The sequence below is a fragment of the Colobus angolensis genome, unplaced genomic scaffold (genome assembly GCF_000951035.1).
Source record: "Colobus angolensis palliatus isolate OR3802 unplaced genomic scaffold, Cang.pa_1.0 Scaffold7, whole genome shotgun sequence".
NCBI lineage: Eukaryota > Metazoa > Chordata > Mammalia > Primates > Cercopithecidae > Colobus > Colobus angolensis.
The window spans coordinates 26,976,077-26,998,799 of NW_012120709.1; the positions used below are offsets into that span (position 1 = coordinate 26,976,077).

The 22,723-nt window shown below is 37.7% G+C and overlaps 1 protein-coding gene across 1 annotated transcript in view; it reads left to right on the forward strand.

Annotated features, from left to right (window-relative positions):
* Positions 1 to 22,723, forward strand: part of ARHGEF12 (Rho guanine nucleotide exchange factor (GEF) 12) — a 153,513-nt gene that overhangs the window by 128,218 nt on the left and 2,572 nt on the right. Inside the window, exons 23-37 of the mRNA XM_011927050.1 lie at positions 316 to 351; positions 683 to 837; positions 1,777 to 1,923; positions 3,279 to 3,364; positions 7,850 to 7,975; positions 10,108 to 10,222; positions 11,233 to 11,333; positions 14,706 to 14,783; positions 16,223 to 16,298; positions 16,999 to 17,166; positions 18,303 to 18,390; positions 18,868 to 18,954; positions 19,094 to 19,173; positions 19,784 to 20,017; positions 21,569 to 22,084. Of these exons, the coding sequence (XP_011782440.1) occupies positions 316 to 351; positions 683 to 837; positions 1,777 to 1,923; positions 3,279 to 3,364; positions 7,850 to 7,975; positions 10,108 to 10,222; positions 11,233 to 11,333; positions 14,706 to 14,783; positions 16,223 to 16,298; positions 16,999 to 17,166; positions 18,303 to 18,390; positions 18,868 to 18,954; positions 19,094 to 19,173; positions 19,784 to 20,017; positions 21,569 to 22,084 (2,093 nt within the window). The remainder of the gene's footprint in view (positions 1 to 315; positions 352 to 682; positions 838 to 1,776; positions 1,924 to 3,278; positions 3,365 to 7,849; positions 7,976 to 10,107; positions 10,223 to 11,232; positions 11,334 to 14,705; positions 14,784 to 16,222; positions 16,299 to 16,998; positions 17,167 to 18,302; positions 18,391 to 18,867; positions 18,955 to 19,093; positions 19,174 to 19,783; positions 20,018 to 21,568; positions 22,085 to 22,723) is intronic.

Here is a 22,723-nt window from a genome sequence, read left to right on the forward strand (position 1 = left end):
GGCAGGAGAATCAATCACTTAAACCCAGGAGTTTGAGACAGGCCTGGGCAATGTAGTAAGCCCCCACTTCAAACTGTAAAAAATAAAATAAATAAATAAATAAGTTGGGTACATAAAAGAACTAAAACACCATTTCAGAACTTGTTACTGAAATTTAGAAAGGTACTCAAATTTTCTTCAATTTATTTTATATTAAATTATTACAGAATTATTTATCAAGCTTGTTGGAGTTTAACCTAGCTTTGAGTATCCTTGGTGTAAATTTATTGATCACCATTTTGTTTTCATGTTACTTTTTACTCTCCATTGTTTTAGGGTGACTGAACATGGGACACCAAAGCCCTTTCGAAAGTAAGTATATCTTAAGCAGCTTTCAATAAAGGTGCATTTTAAGAAATGTAACCTTTTTTCCTCTTGAAGTTCCAGTTTAAAGGAAAAGAAACCCTGTATACCAATCTGTTAATGTAGTCTAAAAGAAAGCTGTTAAGAAACACCCGTCATTCAAAAGCTGTATTTTGAAGTATGTATAAAACAGCCATTTGTAGGAGAGGATGAAATTTCAGGCTCTGTGCTAAGTCAGATTCAGGAATCTGATTAGAATTTATTGTAATATAAAGACTTGTGCTGTTTACCGTTGTCCACCTGAAGTCCTCAAATTGAATTCACTATTTTTGCTTCGTAGGTTTGACAGTGTAGCTTTTGGAGAAAGTCAAAGTGAGGATGAACAGTTTGAAAACGACTTAGAGACAGATCCACCCAACTGGCAGCAGCTTGTTAGTCGAGAAGTGTTATTGGGACTAAAACCTTGTGAGATCAAAAGACAGGAAGTGATTAATGGTGAGTGTAATCAATTTGTTGTTGTTTACAAATACTGAGTTTTGTCAGAGTAAATTAAGTCTCTCAGCCTTGGAGTTTGCTTCAAAGTTTCTCCTAGCCTTTTGTTTTAAACAGAGAGGAAATTAAACTGGACAGATAATCCTTGACCTCAAGAAAATGCAAGTGCTTCTGTGATTCTTATTGATAATTTAAAAGGAAAATGTGTTTAGCCTTAAAGATATTTAAGATTCATAGCATTATAGATCTTAAAGTTGAAAAGTCATTGTAACAACTAAGTTATTTTTATGTATAGATTTTAAATAAGGAAGGTAAGGCCCAGGGAGATTGAATTCATTAAGATCATACAGCTAATAATATAAAAGGAAAAAAAATTCATTCCTGGTCTTCTTTCTGTATCCAAGTGCAGTGTTCTTCATTTACCCTAGCATGTATGTGATAAATGTGTGGCATGGATGCTGTACCCTTTGCTATCCTTAGCATGTGATTTGAATAAATATCTTGTCTCTGACAATACAGAGACATCATGAAATTATAAGCCTGACCCCAGAAATGAGTGTTTATAGGCAAATTAGGTAACCAAAAGTACTATTATTTCTTAAGAGGGCTCAAATTAAAGGCTATATGATGTTGCGGCTTACAGTTTTCTTAATGACATAGTTGTGATAGGTGGGTATTATTGTAAACAGATAGATAAGTTTGGGAATACACTAAAAAAAATAGTTTTGAATGATATTTTTTATTTGTCAGTATTCAACTCTCAGAGCCAGTATGTAGGAGAATTTCTTGGAATCAGAATGAGTTCAGAGATATTTTATCCTTTCTAAACGATAAATAATGTATTATATAATTCATTTGCTACTTCACTCCAGCTAAAGAGTATGATTGATCCTATGAAATTGTTCTAAGTAAGGCAACATTTCATATGTCTTTCCTGCTCAGAATTGTTCTACACTGAAAGAGCTCATGTTCGAACACTGAAGGTTCTTGATCAAGTGTTCTATCAGCGAGTGTCCAGGGAAGGAATTCTGTCACCCTCAGAGCTACGGAAAATTTTTTCAAACTTGGAAGATATTCTTCAACTTCATAGTAAGAGAAATTAGCTCTGATCTTTGCCCCTAACATTTCCAATAGAGAAAATATTGTGAGTATAAAATTTTGTAAATGTACCCATGTTAGTATTCCTGAGATTATATGTGAGAATGTAACATAAATAAAGAAATGATTGGAACTTTGACTAGATCCTTTTCCTCACAATCAGTCTTAGATATACAATGTGTCAACCAACATAGGGCTTCCAGTCTAAAGTCAGTGTCTAAGGTGAAAAACATGAATAGTCAAATTCACCGTTGAAAATTTTCTATTATAGTATATATATATCTCTTTAAATATATATATCCAATATAATAATATATGTATAAATGTATTTTTTAAATAGTAGTATATGGTATATAATCGCATGGTTGGGTAATTTTCAGGAATTGTTTTTATTGTTTTGAGACGGAGTCTTGCTCTGTTGCCCAAGCTGGAGTGCAGTGGTGCAATCTTGGCTCACTGCAACCTCTGCCCCCTGGGTTCAAGGGATCCTCCCACCACAGCCACCTGAGTAGCTGGGATTACAGGCGTGCACAACCACACCCAGCTAATTTTTGTGTTTTTCGTAGAGACGGGTTTCACCGTGTTGGCCAGGCTGGTCTCAAACTCCTGACCTCAAGTGATCCACCCGCCTGCTTCGGCCTCCAAAGTGCTGAGATTATAGGCTGAGCCACTGCGCCTGTCCTCAGAAATTGTGTTATTGTTTTGTGGCTTGGAATACTTGAATAAGTGTATAAAAATTCCACCTTGTTGACATTTTATTGGTTGAAATCATCTTGGACTTTTGTGGACAGTAATATGATGTTCCTCTCATTTATAGGTCACTATTTCTCTATGACCCTTAATTTTTTTTATCTTTCTTTTTCATGTCATCACTACCTATAAACATCTGCTAACCGAATTGATGCCTTTTATTCCTTTGCGGGTAATCTTGGGTTTCACAGGCATGCATTGACAAATTCAGGCTTGATTATATCCATTGCCTGCACACTTACACATTTTGAGAGGATCAGTGAACAGAATTACTTGTACTGTTTACATTCAAGTTCTTTTTGAGCATGATTATAGATGGAGTCTTGAGGTTAAATGAATATTTGATGCAACTACCATGTATGTAATGTGCTAGTTTACAAAACTTTTTTGTTTAGCACTTGTTTTTCAGATAGAGTTTATAATATCTGGATGTATAAGCACTATGCCCAGATTTCTATTTAAGGAGATAAGAAGCAGCTATGCTACTGTGAAAATCCTCTTTATAAAAAAAAAAAAAAAATTAGCTACTCTGTACTACCAGTAATTCTGTCTACACTGAGTGCGTTACTAACATTTTTCTATCTTTTTATCTTTAGTTGGATTGAATGAACAAATGAAGGCTGTTCGAAAGAGAAATGAGACCTCTGTTATCGATCAGATTGGGGAAGATTTGCTGACATGGGTAAGGAAATTTTCTGTTTCTCTTTATTATTTTTATGGACACTTGGTCAGATTCAAGGTTGAGTAACTAACCTTTCCAAATACGCAAACTCACCCATTTTGCAAAGTTAATGTAAAGCTGAAAAAGGTCAAGCAGTAGATTCCATTTCAAGAAACCACTTTTTTTTTTGCTCATCTGTAAGAAGCAATCCCTTATGCATTAAAGTCATACCATGAGATTGCAGTGATTCAGTCACACCTTCAGGCTCCACTGTAATCCTAGTTTTTTTGCAGTTACCTCTTCCACAGAAGTCTTGAACCCCTGGAAGTCACCTGTGAGGGTTGGAATCGACTTCTTCCAAACTCCTGTTAATATTGATATTTTGACCTCCTCCTGTGAATCATGAATGTTGTTAATGGCATCTAGAATATTGAATCCTTTTCAGAAGGTATTCAGTTTACTTTGCCCAGACCCATCAGAGGAACCACTGTTATGGCAGCTATCACCTTATGAAATATATTTCTTAAATAATAAGACTTGAAAGTAAAAATTACCCCTTGATCCATGAGCTGCAGAATGAATATTGTGTTAGCAGGCCTGAAAACAACATTAACCTCCTTGTACATCTCCATCAGAAGTCTTTAAGTGACCATGTGCATTGTCAATGGGCAGTACTATTTTAAAAATAACTTTTTTTTCTGAGCAGTAGGTCGTAACAGACGTGCTGTCATCCAGGCTTTGTTTTTTCATTTATAGAGCACAGGCAGAGTAGATTTCGCATTATTCTTAAGGGCCCCAGGAATTTCAGAATGGTAAATCATCATTGGCTTCAATTTAAAGTCATTGGCCCCTAACAAGAGAACTGGACTTTCTTTTGACATGTTGAAGTCGGACATTGATTTCTCCTCTCTAGCTCTGAAAGTTCTAGATGGCATCTTCTTCCAATTGAAGGCTATTTCATCTACATTGAAAATCTGTTGTTTAGTGTAGCCGTTGTAATTAATTATCTCAGGTACGTCGTCTGGGTAACTTACTGTAGCTTCTACTGCTATATCAACACTTGCCGCATCACTTTGTACTTTTATTTTTATGGAGACGACTTCTTTTCTTAAATCTCATCAGTTTACCCCTGCTACCTTCAAACTCTTCTTCTGTAGCTTCCTTACCTCTCAGCCTTCATAGAAATGAAGAGAATTAGGGGCTTGCTTTGTATTAGGCTTTGGCTTAAGGGAATATTATGGCTGATTTCATCTTCTTTATACAGACCATTCAAAATTCCTCCATACCAGCAATCGGCTGTTTCACTTTCCTCTTGTTCATTTGTTCATTGGAGTAGCACTTTTATTTCCTTCAAGAAATTTTTCTTTGTGTTTACAAGTTGGCCATTTGGCATAAGAGCCAAATCTCAGCTTTTGACATGCCTTCCTTACTAAACTTGATCATTTCTAGCTTTTAATTTCAAGTGAGAGATGTGCGACTCGTCACTTGAATCCCTAAAGACCATTGCAGCATTGTTAATTGGCCTAAATTCAATATTGTTGTGTCTCAGAATAAGGAGGCCCAGGGAAAGGGAAGAGAGATGGGGGATGGTCAGAACACACACAACATTTTTCCATTAGGTTTGCCACCATATGTGGGTGCAGTTCATGGTGCCCCAAAACAATAAATAGTAAAATCAAAGATCACTGATCACAGATCACCGTAACAGTTATAGTGAAATGGAAAAGCTTAAACTATTATGAGAACTACCAAAATGTGGCACACAGACATGACATGAGCACATGGTTTTGGAAAAGTGGCACCAACAGACTTGCTCAGGGTTGTCACAAACCTTTAATTTGTGAAAAACGCAATATCTGCAAAGTACAATAAAAATACGAGGTATGCCTGTACCTGTAAAAAGTTGAGGAAAAGCTAAATGGTGGTTTGTAACTGTCACATACAAAGAGTTAATTCAGAAGAAGGCATTGGCCAGAAATCATAAAAGCAAGAATCATAAATAGGCCTTTAGATTTTACTCTTGCTGTTTAAATAAAATCATTTTGGAAAGTATTTTTCCAGTATTGTTCCTTAAGATCACTTTACATATACAGACAATCCTTGACTTACTGTGGTTCCCACTTTGGCAGTTTTTTTACTTTACAGTGGTGGGCAAGTAATACACATTCAGTAGAAACCACACTTTGAATTTTTACTTTTAATCTTTTCCGGAGCTTGGCAATATGTGGTATGTTACTCTCGATGCTGGGCAGCAGCAGTGAGCCACAGCTCCTGGTCAGCCATGTGATCACAGGGTAAACAACCACTCTACAGTGTATATAGATGATTTTGCCCAGCTGTAGGCTAATGCAAGTGTTCTGAGCACATTTAAGGTAGGCTAGGCCAAGCTATGGTATTTGGTAGGTTCAGTGTATTAAATGCATTTTCAACTTAAGATATTTTCAATTTTTGATGGTTGTATTAGGATATAACTTCATCAGAAATCAAGGAACATCTATACTTAAACTGCTTGTAAAACTACTGTAGAGGCCGGGCGCCGTGGCTCACGTCTGTAATCCCTGAACTTTGGGAGGCCGAGGCAGGCAGATCACCTGAGGTCAGACCAGCTTGACCAATACGTAGAAACCCCGCCTCTACTAAAATTACAAAATTAGCCAGGCATGGTGGTGCATGCCTGTAATCCCAGCTACTCCGGAGGCTGAGGCAGGAGAATCACTTGAACCTGGGAGGTGGAGGTTGCAGTGAGCCGAGATCGAGCCATTGCACTCCAGCCTGGGTAACAAGAGTGAAACTCTGTCTCAAAACAAAAACAAAAAATACTACTGTAGAACTGCTTGAGGTTGGGGGCATTATTTTCTTTGGTAAACCCAGCTGCTGTTTGTAGTTGTTTGGTGCTTTGACTAACATGCTAAAAATGCTGCCAATCTCATTGTTAAACATGTTGAATGTCATATTCATCATAGAGTAAGAATACAACATTGGAGTGACCTATTAAAATATTGCTTTCTATGTGTCCTACTTGAAAAAATACTCTGAATTTATCTACAAATGTGCTACAGAAGGGCTTTTTACAAAATGCCTTTATGTGCAAACTTTTGGGAATATGGCTTTAAATGGAAGATTATATGGAAAACCTATTCGCAAACCTTAAAGCAATTACCTACAAGTATAGATGCTGTATTAAAAAACAATGTATTTGACTTATAAGAGCACCTACTAGTAAATCACTTTTTAGGTGTTTGACCATCAGAAATCTTAAAATCATGGCATATACAAATTTAAACTTACAAAGTAAAAAATATTAGTGAGAAGTATAATTTTTAGCAAAAGAATTCATAAGCTCATTGATCTCCCCCAAGCCAGCTCCAGCTGCTACACAGGTGAAACAGCAGTGATTTAATTTTATTTCAACCCAGAAAAGTTATGCCCTGCCTGTGGTCACAGTGGGTTTTCTAGTGAGTAAGGAAGAATGCTAGTATGCCAAGAGTTTGCTTCCCAGAGGAGTAAGATGGTAGTTGTTGTAAAGGTGTCAGGGTGTAAGAAAATTAAATTTTAGGCTGGGTGTAGTGGCTCATGCCCATAATCCCAGCACTTTGAGAGGCCAAGGCAGGCAGATCACTTGAGGTGAGAAGTTCAAGACCAGCCTGGCCAACATGGTGAAATCCCATCTCTACTAAAAATACAAAAAAAAATTAGCCAGGCGTGGTGGCGCACGCCTATAGTCCCACCTACTTGGGAGGCTGAGGCAGGAGAATCACTTGAACCTGGGAGGCGGAGGTTGCAGTGAACTGAGATCGTGCCACTACACTCCAGCCTGGGCCACAGAATGAGACTGTCTCAAAAAAAAAAAAAAGACTGAAAATTTAGTCTCAGTCTTCAGGCATTTTGTATCTTACATTCTCCAAATGTCAGCTTTTCTGTGTAATTTACAAGTAATGTAGGCACAAAGGTAATAGGTTGTGATAGGCTACAAGTAAGAAAACATTGGGACTCGGCACAGTGGCTCACACCTGTAATCCTAGCACTTTGGGACACCGAGGCGGACAGATCAGCTGAGGTCGGGAGTTCGAGAACAGCCTGGCCAACATGGTGAAACCCCGTCTCTACTGAAAATACAAAAATTAGCTGAGTGTGGTGGTGCGTGCCTGTAATCCCAGTTACTTGGGAGGCAGAGGTGAGAATCTCATGAACCCGAGAGGCAGAGGTTGCAGTGAGCCGAGATCGTGCCATTGTATTCCAGCCTGGGCGACAGAGCAAGACTCTCAAAAAAATAAAAAAGAAGAAGTAAGCATTGGAATATGATCAGAAAAGATCTGGTTGTGTCAAGGTCAGACCTTTTTAATGGAGAACCATTGATATTTCACAGAGATATGCAGTTCTGTGTATTTTGTCACTTGAGAGTACTTATTGAAATGTTGAAAGGATTCTGGTTGTCTGTCTCTTTGTCTGGCCTTGTATGAGCTCAGTATCCCATTCTCTTTTGTGTTCTTTGCATTCTTGGCACAGTTCAGCGGACCAGGAGAGGAGAAATTGAAACATGCTGCTGCTACCTTTTGCAGTAACCAGCCTTTCGCCCTGGAAATGATCAAGTCTCGTCAGAAAAAGGATTCTCGATTTCAGACTTTTGTGCAAGTGAGTTGAGTGAGTCATGTAAGAAAAAAAATAAGGCAAGTTTTTATCAGTTATCAGATAAACTGGGGGAATTCTGACTAAGACTTTTACAAACATTACATCTATGTTAACTTTTTTTTTTTTTTTTGAGATAGGGTGTCGCTCTGTCGCCCAGGCTGGAGTGCAGTGGCACAATCTCAGCTCACTGCAACCTCTGCCTCCTGGGTTCAAGTGATTCTCCTGCCTCAGCCTCCCCAGTAGTTAGGATTACAGGTGCATGCCACCATACCCTGCTAATTTTTTCTATTTTTAGTAGAGACGGGGTTTCACCATGTTGGCCAGGCTGGGCTTGAACGCCTGACCTCAAGTGATCCGCCCGCCTCGGCCTCCCAAAGGGATTACAGGTGTGAGCCACTACACCCGGCCCATATTAACATTTTTAAAAGCTATACATTATCTCTTAAATTCCTGGAAGGCATAAAAATGATTTTGGAATGGTGAATAATGAAAAATATGTCAGGATTAAAATACTTGATACAGAAATCCACATTGCCACGAGGCTTTTATCAGGAAACAATCGTATGCTCTATTAAGATAATTTTATCAAAGCATGAGAATGGGCTTATCCAGGGAAAAACATAACAGCAGCCATACTCATTGGGGTATATGAATTAAGGGTCTTTCAGCTATGGCCAACAGACCATATCTAGCCTGTTACCTGTTTTTTTTTTTTTTTTTTTTTTTTTTTGAGACGGAGTCTCGCTCTGTCGCCCAGGCTGGAGTGCAGTGGCCAGATCTCAGCTCACTGCAAGCTCCGCCTCCCGGGTTTACGCCATTCTCCTGCCTCAGCCTCCCAAGTAGCTAGGACTACAGGCGCACGCCACCACACCCGGCTAATTTTTTGTATTTTTAGTAGAGATGGGGTTTCACCGTGTTAGCCAGGATGGTCTCGATCTCCTGACCTCGTGATCCGCCCGTCTCGGCCTCCCAAAGTGCTGGGATTACAGGCGCCTGTTACCTGTTTTTATAAAGTTTTATGTAAACACAAACATAGCCACTTGACAGATTTCTCACAGTTGTGGTGTGTGGCTGTGGTTTAGCAGGATCCTCCCTTGAGAGTTTGACTAGGCTGAGATCACAGTGTCAGTTGGAGCTGCAACTCTCATCTGATGCTCGAGGTTTTCTTCTAAGCTCACTGGTTGTTAGCAGAGTTCATTTCTTTGTGAATGTATAACTGAGGTCCTACCTTGCTGGCTATTGGCTAGGAACCAGTTTCATCTCCTAGAGAATACAGATATCTCTGCCATATGGCCCCGTTAGGCAGTTTAGAGGTGGATGTATGCTTTCTTCCAGGCCAGTGGGAGTGTGGCTTTCTGATACAGATTTGTTTTAAAGGCTCCTCTAATGAAGTCAGGCCCATCCAGGACAATTTCCTTTCTTACGATCTCAAAATCATGTGGTGGCAACCTAATCATAGGTGTGATATCCCATTGTATTCACAGATTCCAAAATGTTCATACTCAAGGGCATGGGATTACACAGAGTATTTACACAAGAGGATGGGAACCTTGGAGGCCGTATTAGAGTTCTTTACTACACAGAGCCTTATTCATTCATTTATGCCAAAACAGTGGAGCTGAATAGTTGTGAGAGAGACTATATGGCCTGCAAAGCCTAAAATATTTACTAACTGGCATTTTACTAAAAACTTTGCAGACCACTGGTATAAATGAGCTGGCATACTCAGACTGGTTATCCATTGTGCCTTCTTGGAATGGCAGATAACAAATTAACCACTTTTGGTAGGAATGTCAATCATAGGAAAATGGACCTAGATTTTCTGAATAGGTGAAGATAAAACTGTTTCAACACAAGGAAGCAATACATAGAGCTGCTTATGGATGCTTTCAGTCCCTCCTTAAACAGATAACAAAGAAGCCATTCATTTAGTGATAGAGGCTCCGTTCCCCCATTATGTGATTAAAGGAGAAAGCAGAAATATAGTGTGGCAATGATATATCTTGGCATTTTTTAAAGATCTTGATTTAATAACCAGAACTGTGATGCATTAAACACTTACGATGAATACATAGTACATGTTAACTATGGTTCTAATAAGAATTACAGATTCACTTATTTCACTTTAATTTTAGGATGCTGAAAGTAATCCACTGTGTCGACGTCTTCAACTGAAGGATATTATTCCCACTCAAATGCAAAGGCTTACTAAGTACCCGCTTCTATTGGATAATATTGGCAAATACACAGGTACAACATTTTCACTGAAATAAAAAGCTTAGGAACAACAACAAAAAAACTGTCAATATACTGTAAATAATATCTTACAGCATCCTGAATGGAGTTGGATTTCCAAATAGTATGACAAGATTTTCTTTCTTTCTTTTTTTTTTTTCTTTTTTGAGACAGGGTCTTACTCAGTGGTACAGGCTGGAGTGCAGTGGCACAATCATAGTTTCCTGCAACCTCAAACTCCTGGGCTCAGGCATTCCTTCCACCTCAGCTTCCCGAACAGCTGGGACTACAGGTGGACACCACCACACATGGCTTTTTTTTTTTTTTAAAGCAAGGGTCTCACTATGTTGCTCAGGCTGCCTCAAACTCCTGGCCTCAAGCAATCCTCCCACCTCCCAAAGTGCTGTGATTATAGGCATGAGTCACCATGCCCAGCCAAGATTTTCTAACAAGATATAATCTAGTCTTCTTCGGGCCACCTCAATATGTTTTGGTGGATTTCATCTTCTTTTAATGTTGTGATCTGTTTTCTTTCTTTAAATATGATCTCAAATTCAAAGAAACTTGTTTTGGAATTATTTTGAATTATGTTATTAAAACATTTTGTTTAACAGGTTCACTGGACATAATTATGTAGGCTATGCACTGTGAAATTCTAGGGGTAGAAGGGATTTCCTTTTATGTTGTTTGCAAAGTAAAGGAGACCTGCCCTTCTGGAGTGTGTAATCTAGTGGTCCTGGTGCTTCATGTAAAGCATCTCTTCTTGGATTTCAGGTTCTGTACTGTGATTTCTTTTTTAAAGATTAGAATTTATGTTTTAAAGTCCTGTTATAAGAAGTCTTACCTGTCCAAAGACAGCTTGAATTGAGACTCTGACAGAGGCTTTAAGCTGGTGCAAAAATCTTCAAGGTCTATTTTTTGCTCTTAAAACTATTGAAATGAAATGAAATCTCATTTACATATACTTTTATGGTTTTCTGCTCATTTCCTCGATTTTACATTTTTGATTTCTTCCCCATATTTAGAATGGCCAACAGAAAGGGAGAAGGTGAAGAAAGCTGCAGATCACTGTCGTCAGATCTTAAATTATGTAAATCAGGCTGTCAAGGAGGCAGAAAACAAGCAGGTAAAAAAGGAAAACAAGAAGATACAGGATAACATTGGGAGAACATTAAATTAGTATTACCTGGGATCTGTGAAATAGTTGTACAACTATCATTACCTAATGGACAGGGAGAACATTTTACTATGGGCATAGTAGGCAGGTCAAGATCAATTTATGATAGAATATCAGAGTTTTGTTTGACTTTTTGGAACATCTCAAGCTGCTTGTTTGCACTTTCATTTATCTGTTCATTCAGCAGATATTTATAGAGCATCTACTGTATGCTGGGCATAGGGTACAGAGTAGTTGAGAAAACGAGCACAGTATCTGCCCACACTGAGCTCGTTTGCTAGGAGGATAGAAAGGCATTTAACAGGATTATAGTGCAGATATTTTGTATCAGTTGTGATAGCTGCTATCAAGGATAATTTCAAGATGCTATGATACATAACTGTGTGGCCTAGCTTAGTTTGGGGTTGTTAGGTGGTGCCTATTAGAGAAAATTTTCTTGAGAAATTCACACTTGAGCCAAGCTCTGAAGGATGAGTGGAAGTGAACCAAAATGATGTGAAGGGTGCAACCCTAGAGGTAGAGGCAATATATACCAAAGTTCTGACAGAAAAAGAAAGCATGGTCTGTTGGAGGAATTGAAAATTTAAATGAGCGTGGATCATGCCTAAAAAGCAAAGTCAGAGTGGCATAAAATGAGGGAAAGTAGACCAAGGCCAACTCATAAAGGCCCTAGAGATCAGATGAAAAATTTTGATTTTTATTCTTAAGAGCAGTAGGAATTCAGCATAGACAAATAAGAATATAGTGTCAGATTTTCATTATATAAGTGTCACCCCTACTACTCTATGGAGAATGAGTTGAAGGATAGTGGATGAAAGAGCCCATTTATTAATCTTGCAGCAATCTAGGATAGCTGATGGCAGCTTAGAGAAGTTGGAGAAGTATTTAGAAGGTAAAATTGACAGGACTTGATGACTGATTTGAAGAAGGATTTGAAGGAAAGGTGATGTCAAGAATAAACCCCCAGGTTTCCAGATTGCATATTTGAATGGACAGGATGAGTGGAGAAGCCCCAAATTTGTGGGGAAGATGATGAGGTCACTTCAGACTATCAGGTAGACTGTACAGTAAGCAGTTGGCTATATGGGTTCACCCTTTAAGGACTATGTTGAAGATAGAAATGTAAGATTGTGAGCATACAGGGGCTAATTGAATCCATGAACATGGATGTAGTTTCTTAGGAGCTGAGTATGATTACAACTGTCTTGGTGAGGCTATAGAAAAACTAGTACTTTCAACCGTGCTGTTCAGAGTGTAAAATGATAAAACCCCAGAGGGTTATATAGCAATATTTATTTAGATTAAAACTCTGTACATACCCTTATATCTACCTTTTGACTCAGCAGTTCTGTTCCTAGTGATTTGCTCAAGAGAAATGAACCATATTTGAGTTCTTTACTACACAGAGCCTGATCATTTATGTATTATCTGTGGCTACTTTTGTTCCAAAACAGTGGAACTGAATAACTGAGAGAGACTATATGGCCTGCAAAACCTAACTGACCTTTTACTAAAAACTTTGCAGACCCCTGGTATAGTTGAGCTGTCATACTCAGGCTGGTTATCCATTGTGCCTGCTGGAAATAGCAGATAACAAGTTAACTAACTAACTTTAGTAGGAATGTCAATCATAAGAAAATGGACCTAGATTTTCTGAATAATAAAATATATCTTTATCTGAGGATAAAGATACACCCACAAACAGACTTAGACAAGAATGCTTATAGCAACTTTGTTCATAATAGCAAAAAGCTAGAAACAGCCCAAGAATTATCAACAGAATGGATAAACCAACTGTGGTATACTTATAAAAGAGAATGCCCTGAGTGATAAAAAAAAAAAAAAAGGAATGTACCACTAAGGCACACAACATGGACAAATCTCACAAACATGCTGAGTGGAAAAAAAACCAGAGACAAAAGAGTACATACCTATGATTCTATTTATATGAACTTCTAAGAGAGACTAAACTATTCTATGGTAGGAAAAAAACAGAAAACTGGCTGCCACTGGGGATGTGGAGGTAGAAATTAACTGGAAAGAAGTATGAGGAAACTTTCTGGGGTGAAATTTTCTATCTTGATAGATGTTTAGGTTACACAAATGTATAAGCACTTGTCAGAATTCATGGAACACACACTTAAAATGTGTGTTCTACTGTATGCAAATTTTACTTTTTAAAAAAAACTGTATGGATACTTAAATGTTCACAGGTAAAGTGTACTTATGTCTGTAATTTATTTTGAAATACATCCAAAAAATAAGATGGACTGATGGATAGAGGGATGAATAAATAGATATATGATAAAACAAATAGAGCAAATGTTAATTGTAGAATATAGATGGTAATATGTAGGTGTTCACTATGCTCATTCAGACTTTTCCATGTAAAATTTGGAAATGATTTCGAGGGGGAATGTGCTTACCCTTTGATCCAACAGTTCTGGAAATTTATCCTACAGATATCCTACACGGGTATACAAAGACATATATTTAAGTCCATTTTATTACAGTATTGTTTGTTATAGAAGAGTTGAAGTAACTTAAATGCCCATCAGTAAGGCGTAATGAAATAAATTATAGTTTATTTACAGAGTTTTATATCCTGTAGTTATTTATAAAAAATGAAATAACTCTCTATATGTGCTAATGTGGAACAATCTCCAAGATATATTTATAAGTCATACACCACACACACACACACACACACACGGGGGAATACATATATGAATGTATTCTACCATTTCAATGAGGAATACATATGGGAATACCAAAGGAATGCATATATGAATATATTATGCTACCATATCTTGTTTTAAAAAAGGACACATACACACAACATGCACGAAGACTAGCATACTTACATATGCATGTATAAATAAATAGAGATATACATATCTATTTGCATAGAATTTTTCTCAAAGGCTACCCAAGAAATGGATATTAGTGATTGCTTCTTTAGGGAAAATTGAGGGAGGTGGGGCAATAGGACAAGGTTAGAGGGAGACTTTTTATTTTTTGTCTTATGTCACCATCTGCATTTTGTACTGTATGCATAATTTACACGTTCAGAAAATAAATATAAGCTAATAAGAGACCAATGACTTTGAAAAGAAGATTGAGAAAGAAAACCCAAGGAGGTAGGAGGAAAACTAGGAGAGTATAATGTCACCAAAGCCAAGAGAAGAGAGTGAGTTTTCAGTCCTGTTTAGCATTGCAAAGAGCTCAGTAAAATGGAGATTTTAAATGCTTAGTTTGATTCAGAAATAGGTCATTAATGACCAAAACACTAACCTTGGTTCCACCCTGTCTAATTTTCAGCGCCTCGAAGATTATCAGCGTCGCCTTGATACCTCCAGCCTGAAGTTGTCAGAGTACCCAAATGTTGAAGAGCTCAGGGTGAGAGATGGTCTAATCATAATTTAAAAAATAAAATAAATTTTGCTAAAGACCTGGCAGGTAATTAACATCTCAATGGGAATATACATCACCTGAAGGAGTTCTTGTATCATAGATTATCTGTATTTATGATTTTTTTGCTGCCTTTTAAATGCCTGATCTGTATGAAGATTAGTCTTTCATTAGAGGAATATCTTGCATGAAACTGTAATATTACGTGACAGCAATTGGCAGGAGACTAAGGGACACTCATTATTATAAAATTTAATTGTATTGTGTTCTGTAGTTTGTTTGTTTCAGACAGGGTCTTGCTCTGTTGCCTAGGCTGGAATGCAGTGGTGCGATCTTGGCTCACTGCAGCCTTGACCTCCTGGACTCAGGCAGTCCACCCACCTCAGCCTCCCTAGCAGCTAGGACTATAGGTATATGCCACCATGCCTAGCTAATTCTATGTTTTGTAAAGACAAGGTCTTGCTGTGTTGTCAGGCTGGTCCAGAACTCCCGGGCTCAAGCGCTCCTTTCTCAGCCTCCCACAGTGTGGGGATTACAGGCATGAGCCACCATGTCCAGCCAGTGTTCTGTAGTTTAAATAAGGGTAGGACTGTTTACTATGGTAACTTTCCAGGTCATTTAATAACACAAGATAACATATTATTTTCTCATGAGAGTCTTCAAAATCATAAAAGTTGGAACCATTATAGGAACGATAGTAGAATGTTTACCAATTGCCACTTCTAGTATGTGGGCTTATGTGTTAACTTTTTCGGATTTTAAGTCTTTTTGTACCATTTCACTAGGTGGTGTTTTTGGCAGATTTATTTGGTGGCCGTTAAAATAGACTTTTATGTCATGTATTAATACTTTATCAACAAGCTTGTAAATGTGCTTATTCCCCTTAACTTCCAAAAAATGAGAGTTTTCTAGAGCTGCTAATACTAAAAGATGATTCTCTTACTACTAAGTTGTTAATATTTAGACCAAGCCTGAGTAGTACCTGGACTTTTCATGAGTACTATTTCTTAGAACCTTCTTTGAAATTAGAGCCTTGGAACTCAAGCCGCTTTCTTATAGACAAGCATATGTACCATGCTCATCCAATTATTCATAGAAAAATTAAAGGATACGTTGAGAATCTAGTGGCTGAATGTTTGTAACTTGATTTTCATAATCTGTTATTATCTGTTTAGAATGAGGTTTGGAAGATAGTACTCCTGAATGTTTTTCTGCAAGATACATTTTCCTTTTGAGAAAATCATATGCAGATTACTTTAACATGGCCTTTGTGCCATTTTCAAGAACTGACAAATAGCAATAATGATAGTTGATGTAAATGGTGTATTTTATATTAAGAATTTCTTAAAAAGAGACTGTATTATATAGAATATCATGTTACTGAGTGCTTGGAAATTATTTGTGCATGATTTTCTTTATTTTGCCAGAATTTGGATTTAACAAAAAGGAAGATGATTCATGAAGGGCCATTGGTTTGGAAGGTGAATAGAGATAAAACTATTGGTAGGTCTGATATTGTCTGTTAGTTTTGGGGAGAGCGACAAAAGGGAAGAAATAGGAGTTTCCTATGACAAAAGGAAGAGGAGCGAACCATTGTCCCAGCAGTTAGCAGTGCTACCTCGTGTTATTTGTACATTTGTAGATCTGCTTGTGTTATTTCATTATATGTAACGTGTTAAATATTCATTTAGGAATGTAACAGAGATCTGATTTAGTCCTCTTTCCATCATTCTTATATTCTAGTGAGTCTTCATATGCTTTGTAAGCTTTCTTTAGACCAGTACTTCTTAAACTGTCTGTGATGAGGAACTGTTTTTGCTTTTTCAGAAACAAGGTCTTACTATGTTGCCCAGGCTGAAGTGTAGTGGCTATTCACAGATGCAGTCATGGTGCAGTGCTGCCTCGAACTCCTGGGCTTCAGTGATCCTCCTGCCTTAGCCTCCCTAGTAGCCAGGATTATAGGCGCACACCACCACACCCAGCTTGTTGTTTTTTATTTCCTGTTAGTCACAGATTGACACTTTAGTGAAATACAATAAAAATGAACTATTGAAAATGAAATTTTAAAAGATAATATACAAGTCAATTTTGAAAATTTTGTAGCTTTAACAGAAATAAAATTCGTCTGTTGAATCATTATAAAGTTAATCAAAGACATCTCAATTTCTGTACTTACCGTTTTTTTCTGCACTTTTATTTCTAGATTTATACACATTGCTGCTGGAAGACATTCTTGTATTGTTACAAAAGCAGGATGATAGACTGGTGTTAAGGTGTCATAGTAAGATTCTGGCATCTACAGCTGATAGCAAACATACGTTTAGCCCTGTCATTAAGTTGAGTACAGTGTTGGTTCGACAAGTGGCAACAGGCAAGTATGTCCACCGAAGGATACTAATTTCCATATTCATTGTGAAGTTGCGTAAGATACTTAGTGCTGTTTAAGTAACACAAGTGGCATAGAGTCTTGCTATTTTTATATCCTTAAGCAAATTACATGAAATTTACTGCTTAGAAAGAGACCTAAGAGTTTATACCCCAAAGTTATTTAGGGTGTCTAGATTCTGTGAATGGTTTTCTGTATTTGAAAATTTTTATGCTATTACTTTGGTTCTTTATGTTCAAATCATTGATAGATCCCAGTGAAAAGCCTTTCATTTAGGGTGGTATGTTTTTTGATTTGGTGAGAAAAAAAATAAAAACTGAAGAGATGGATGGAATTTTGATTAAAAATCAAATTTGACTGGCAAGTTATATTTTAACTCTATTAACAAAGGGGTCCCTTTTAAAACTTGTTAGTTTCATGGTGGCAAAATAAATTTGTGACCTCTTTTTTCCACTATTCACTGAATATTATTAACAACTTAGCAAAAGGGCAGTTCAAAATACATGCAAAAGAGTCATAGCATTTGATTTGGTAATTTGGATTTTTTTTTTTTTCTTTTGAGACGAGGGTCTCACCCTATCACCCAGGCTGAAGTGCAGTGGTGCATCCTTGGCACACTGCAACCTCTGCATCTCATGCTCAAGCAATTCTTCAACCTCAGCCTCCTGAGTAGCTGGGACTACAGGCATGTACCACCATGGCCTGGCCAATTTTTTTGTTTTTTGTAGAGGCAGCGTTTCGTCATGCTGCCCAGGTCTCGAACTCCTGAGCTCAAAGCAGTCCACCTGCCTCAGCCTCCTAAAGTGCTGAGATTACAGGCGTGAGCCACCATGCCCAGCCAGTAATTTGGATTTTTGACATCCTTTTGTTTCTAGTAAATTATTGTGGAATTAGTGCTAATTTGTATAATCTTTGTCTTATTGAAGTACAATAAATATAATACAATAAATAGGTTAATATGGTAAGTTGCACAAATTTTAACTGTACATCTTGATGAATTTTAAGTAAATATATGTAACCTTTATCTAGTTTAAGGAGTAGACTATTTCAAGACTCTAAAAACATCCCTCATGGTCTCCCAGGATCACAGTGTTAGAGTAATCTTGTCTTGTTTTTTCCAGATAACAAAGCTTTATTCGTCATCTCCATGTCAGACAATGGAGCTCAGATTTATGAACTGGTGGCACAGACAGTTTCTGAAAAGACTGTGTATGTATTAGATATGGCTACCTTGCTATAGCTACTATTTTCATTATCCCAAGCATAATACTCTGTAAACTTAACTTTGTTTTTATAATGTATGGAAACCAAGCACTTCCTCTACTCTTTTAGAGACGTTCTACTATGAAATTGTTCTTTTTTAGATTGATGCCTTTTATTTTGATCCTATTCTGGAAGTTTATTTCCTAAACAAAAAATTATGGAAAATGTCAGGTGAAGTTTTTTTAATGGGTAATGTCTCCATAATGTTGTTAGATTTTTCTTAAGGTATAGTTTTGGACTCTTAGCTTAATAGTGTGTTGCCAAAATAAAGATATTCTCTGGCAGAGTGGAGTGTTTTTTTTTTTTTTTTTTGGTTGGTTTTTGTTTAGTTCTGTTTTTCTTTTTGTTTTCTGAGTATATTTAAAGGATATTTCTTTTGTTGTTTCTTTTTTGCATTTTGGATTTCTTTCCAACTTTCTGAAGCTGGCAGGACCTAATCTGTCGGATGGCTGCATCAGTGAAGGAGCAATCCACAAAACCAATTCCATTACCCCAGTCAACACCTGGCGAGTGAGTGTTCCTTTGCATTGTAGTAGGACTTATTTTATGTTTTGGGTCGGAAAAGACTAGGATAATTATTACATTTTGTTGCAATGATGTTTAGGTACCTCAGGAAGCTAAAAGCTTGTTGTTGTTTTTTCCTTTACAGAGGAGATAATGACGAAGAAGATCCTTCAAAATTAAAAGAGGAACAGCATGGCATTTCAGTCACTGGTTTGCAGAGTCCAGGTACACTTTTCTGACAAGTTCAAGGGAGAATGTGCTCTATTATCTATTAAAATGCTGGCCGGGTGCGGTGGCTCAAACCTGTAATCCCAGCACTTTGGGAGGTCGAGATAGGCCGATCACCTGAGGTCAGGAGTTAGAGGCCAACCTGACCAACATGACGAAACCCTGTCTCTAATACAAAAATTAGCTGGGCATGGTGGTGGGTGCCTGTAATCCCAGCTACTTGGGAGGCTGAGGCGGGGAGAATTGCTTGAACCCAGGAAGCAAAGGTTGCAGTGAGCCAAGATCGTGCCATTGCACTCCAGCCTGGGCAACTAAGACCAAAATACCAAAAAAGAAAAGAAAAATGAAATAAAATAAAATAAAATGCAAAGAAACTTTAATACTGTTTGATTTATGCATGTTCCAGCATCAGAGATTCAGTTTAACAAACTTTTTTTTTGAGCCTTGTGTGTGTCAGTATAACACTGATCTATGTGCTGTATGTTTTGCTTAACAGATGATCTCTGTAGTTTATGGAGTTGTTTTTCTGATTCTTGCCTGAATACGTCATGTTAAAAGTTAAAAGCTTTGTTTAGCTATAGTCTACCTTTTCTTTTCCATTGGACAGACAGAGATTTGGGATTAGAATCTACCTTAATATCATCAAAACCTCAGTCTCATTCACTGAGTACCTCTGGGAAATCAGAGGTACGTGATCTCTTTGTGGCTGAGAGAGAGTTTGCAAAGGAACAACATACAGATGGGACACTAAAGGAAGTTGGAGAAGATTATCAAATCACAATCCCAGATTCACACCTGCCTGTCTCAGAAGAACGGTGGGCATTGGATGCACTAAGAAATTGTAAGTTTTATTCATAACTTTTTACAGATACTTAAGTATGGCACTGATGTGCCATCCCTCAAGTATGTGGATTTATCAAACTCCACTTATTCTTCTGGTTTTATTGTGGAATTATAGTATTCTCTACAATGGCCCATGCCACAGACACACACACACACACGCCACTCTGTTAGCTTCCCACCCCCCAGCCTGGTTCAGAATCACTGTTACAATGGGAGGATAGCGTATCTCTCAGTTGTATTGAGATGAGAAAAAGGCTGAGAACAATTTCTCTGGCTAGGGAGAACCATCTGAAATTTTTAAACCAGCATATGACTAAAGGTATGAAACAAGATTAATCTGGCTGAGAGCTGTGGAAGGATTTGAATGGAAACAGGTATGGAATGGTGTACTTACTAAATAAACTATTATAATAGTCTGGCCTGAGACTAAAAGAGTTTGGACTAGAATGTTATCAAAAGGAATAAGAAGGAAGTGAGAAGTCATCAAATGCTTAAAACAATTGACTTGTTTGGATGTGAGGTCAAAGGAAAGGGAATATGTAGAGATAATTTCATTAATCTTGTCAGAAATAAGAGTCAGAAAAGGACTACCACTGCTTCCCCCACCTCCTTCTATTGTACTTTCTGTTTTATTTTTTTTGATTTGGTAGAATTATAGGCTCAGTTTTAAAGCATGTCAAGATTAAGATAATGAATTACAAAACATTAAAGAGTGAGTAACTAGCAGGAAGTTAGAGTTTTAGGAGTCAAACTTGAGAGAGAGGTTAGGAAGAGGTAGAGATTTGAGCATGAGAGCCATGAGACTTCCTAGCATCTCTCAGGAAGTGATTGTAGAGCAGAAGGACAGGATCTGAGACCTGAGTGGAACTTGTTGCCTAAAGAAACATGACAGACATTAAGCTAGTGATGAGAGCAGAGAGTTGGTTATTTAAAACTACATTATTTTTTATACATTCTCCTGAATTAACAGTCTTAATGATTTCTGATGGTTTGACTAATATTGTCCCAGTAACTCTGTCATTGTCTGGGTGACCTCATAGCATACACTTGGCCCATTCAAAATTAAATTGGTTCTTATTTTTAGTATATGTATGTATCTCATGAAATTAGAGGAAATAATATGCATATAGTGTCTGGATCTGGAAAAAGCAGAACTTTTAGCTTTTTCTGTCTAGCTTAACACAGCCTTTCAACATTCTTAAGAAGTACCTTTAGGGTATTATTCTAGTTATATAGAAGAAAAAATAGAGGCATGATATTGGTTATTCAGGAGTTCTAAATAGGAGTACCTTCCTATTCAGAATGCTTAGATCTTTTCAAGTATAGTTTAACGGTAAATCTTCTCTAAAAGATGGTGCTTTATTTCATCTTCAAAATAAAATGGAAAATGATTGTATGAAATAAAATGATTATATGAAATTAACATTTTAATATGTCATTAAAAGATACTTTTAAAGATAATTGATAATTCAGCTAATTTAATTCTTGCAGCCTGAGGTTATAGTTGTGAATATGCTTTTTTTTCCCGCCTCCTTCCTAAATCGTTTAGTGGGTTTGTTGAAGCAGTTGCTGGTGCAGCAGCTCGGTTTGACTGAGAAGAGCGCTCAGGAAGACTGGCGACATTTCCCAAGATATAGGACAGCCTCTCAGGGGCCGCAGACAGACAGTGGCATCCAGAACTCTGAAAATACTAAGGCCTATCATTCTGGTGAAGGACATATGCCCTTTAGAACTGGAACTGGTGACATTGCAACTTGTTACAGTCAACGGACTTCAACTGAATCTTCTGCTCCACGGGATTCAGTGGGACTGGCGCCCCAGCATAGCCAGGCAAGTAACATTTTAGTAATGGACCACATGATTATGACCCCAGAGATGCCTACCATGGAGCCAGAAGGGGGTCTTGATGACAGTGGAGAGCACTTTTTTGATGCCCGTGAAGCACATAGTGATGAGAATCCATCAGAAGGTGATGGAGCAGTTAACAAGGAAGAGAAGGATGTTAATTTACGCATCTCAGGCAAGTATCTTTCACACTTACACTTTGATTTTGATTTCGATCATTGCTAACTGTCCTGTATGTTGAAATGGGTGTTGTGTTGGTATCCAAGTGTGTGTGTGTGTGTGTGTGTGTGTGTGTTCACACAAGTGCAATATTTATTCCTTCATTTGATAAATACTGAATCTACTCTGTACCAGACCTCATCGTAGGTGCAGGGAGATATAGCAGTGAATAAAACACGGAAAAATCCCCTCTTCTCATGAAGCTAGAGGAAAGAAGCATGGTAAATAAGTAAACAAATAAATAGACTTCAGAAGTATTAGGAAGAAACATAAGTCAGACTAAGGGGACAGAGAGTAATGAAGGCAAACAGGGTGATCAGGGAATAGGACTTCTGAAGAGGTAGCATTTGAGCAGAGACCTCAATGAAATGAGGGAATAAAGCCAGGTGGGTACCTGGGAGCAGATTGTTCCAGCAGAGAGCAGAGTGGGGCAGAGGCTTTGTGTCAAGAGCAAGCTTTTTGTGGTGATCGAACACTAGGTGAGGGAGACAATGGCAGGAGATGGGGCAAGAGAGGCGTTTGGTAGGGGAAGTGGTGGCAAGATCATTTAGGCACTGTAGTTTCCAGCTTTAAACTTTTTTTTTTTTTTTTTTTTTGAGGCGGAGTCTTGCTCTGTCGACCGGACTGGAGTGCAGTGGCC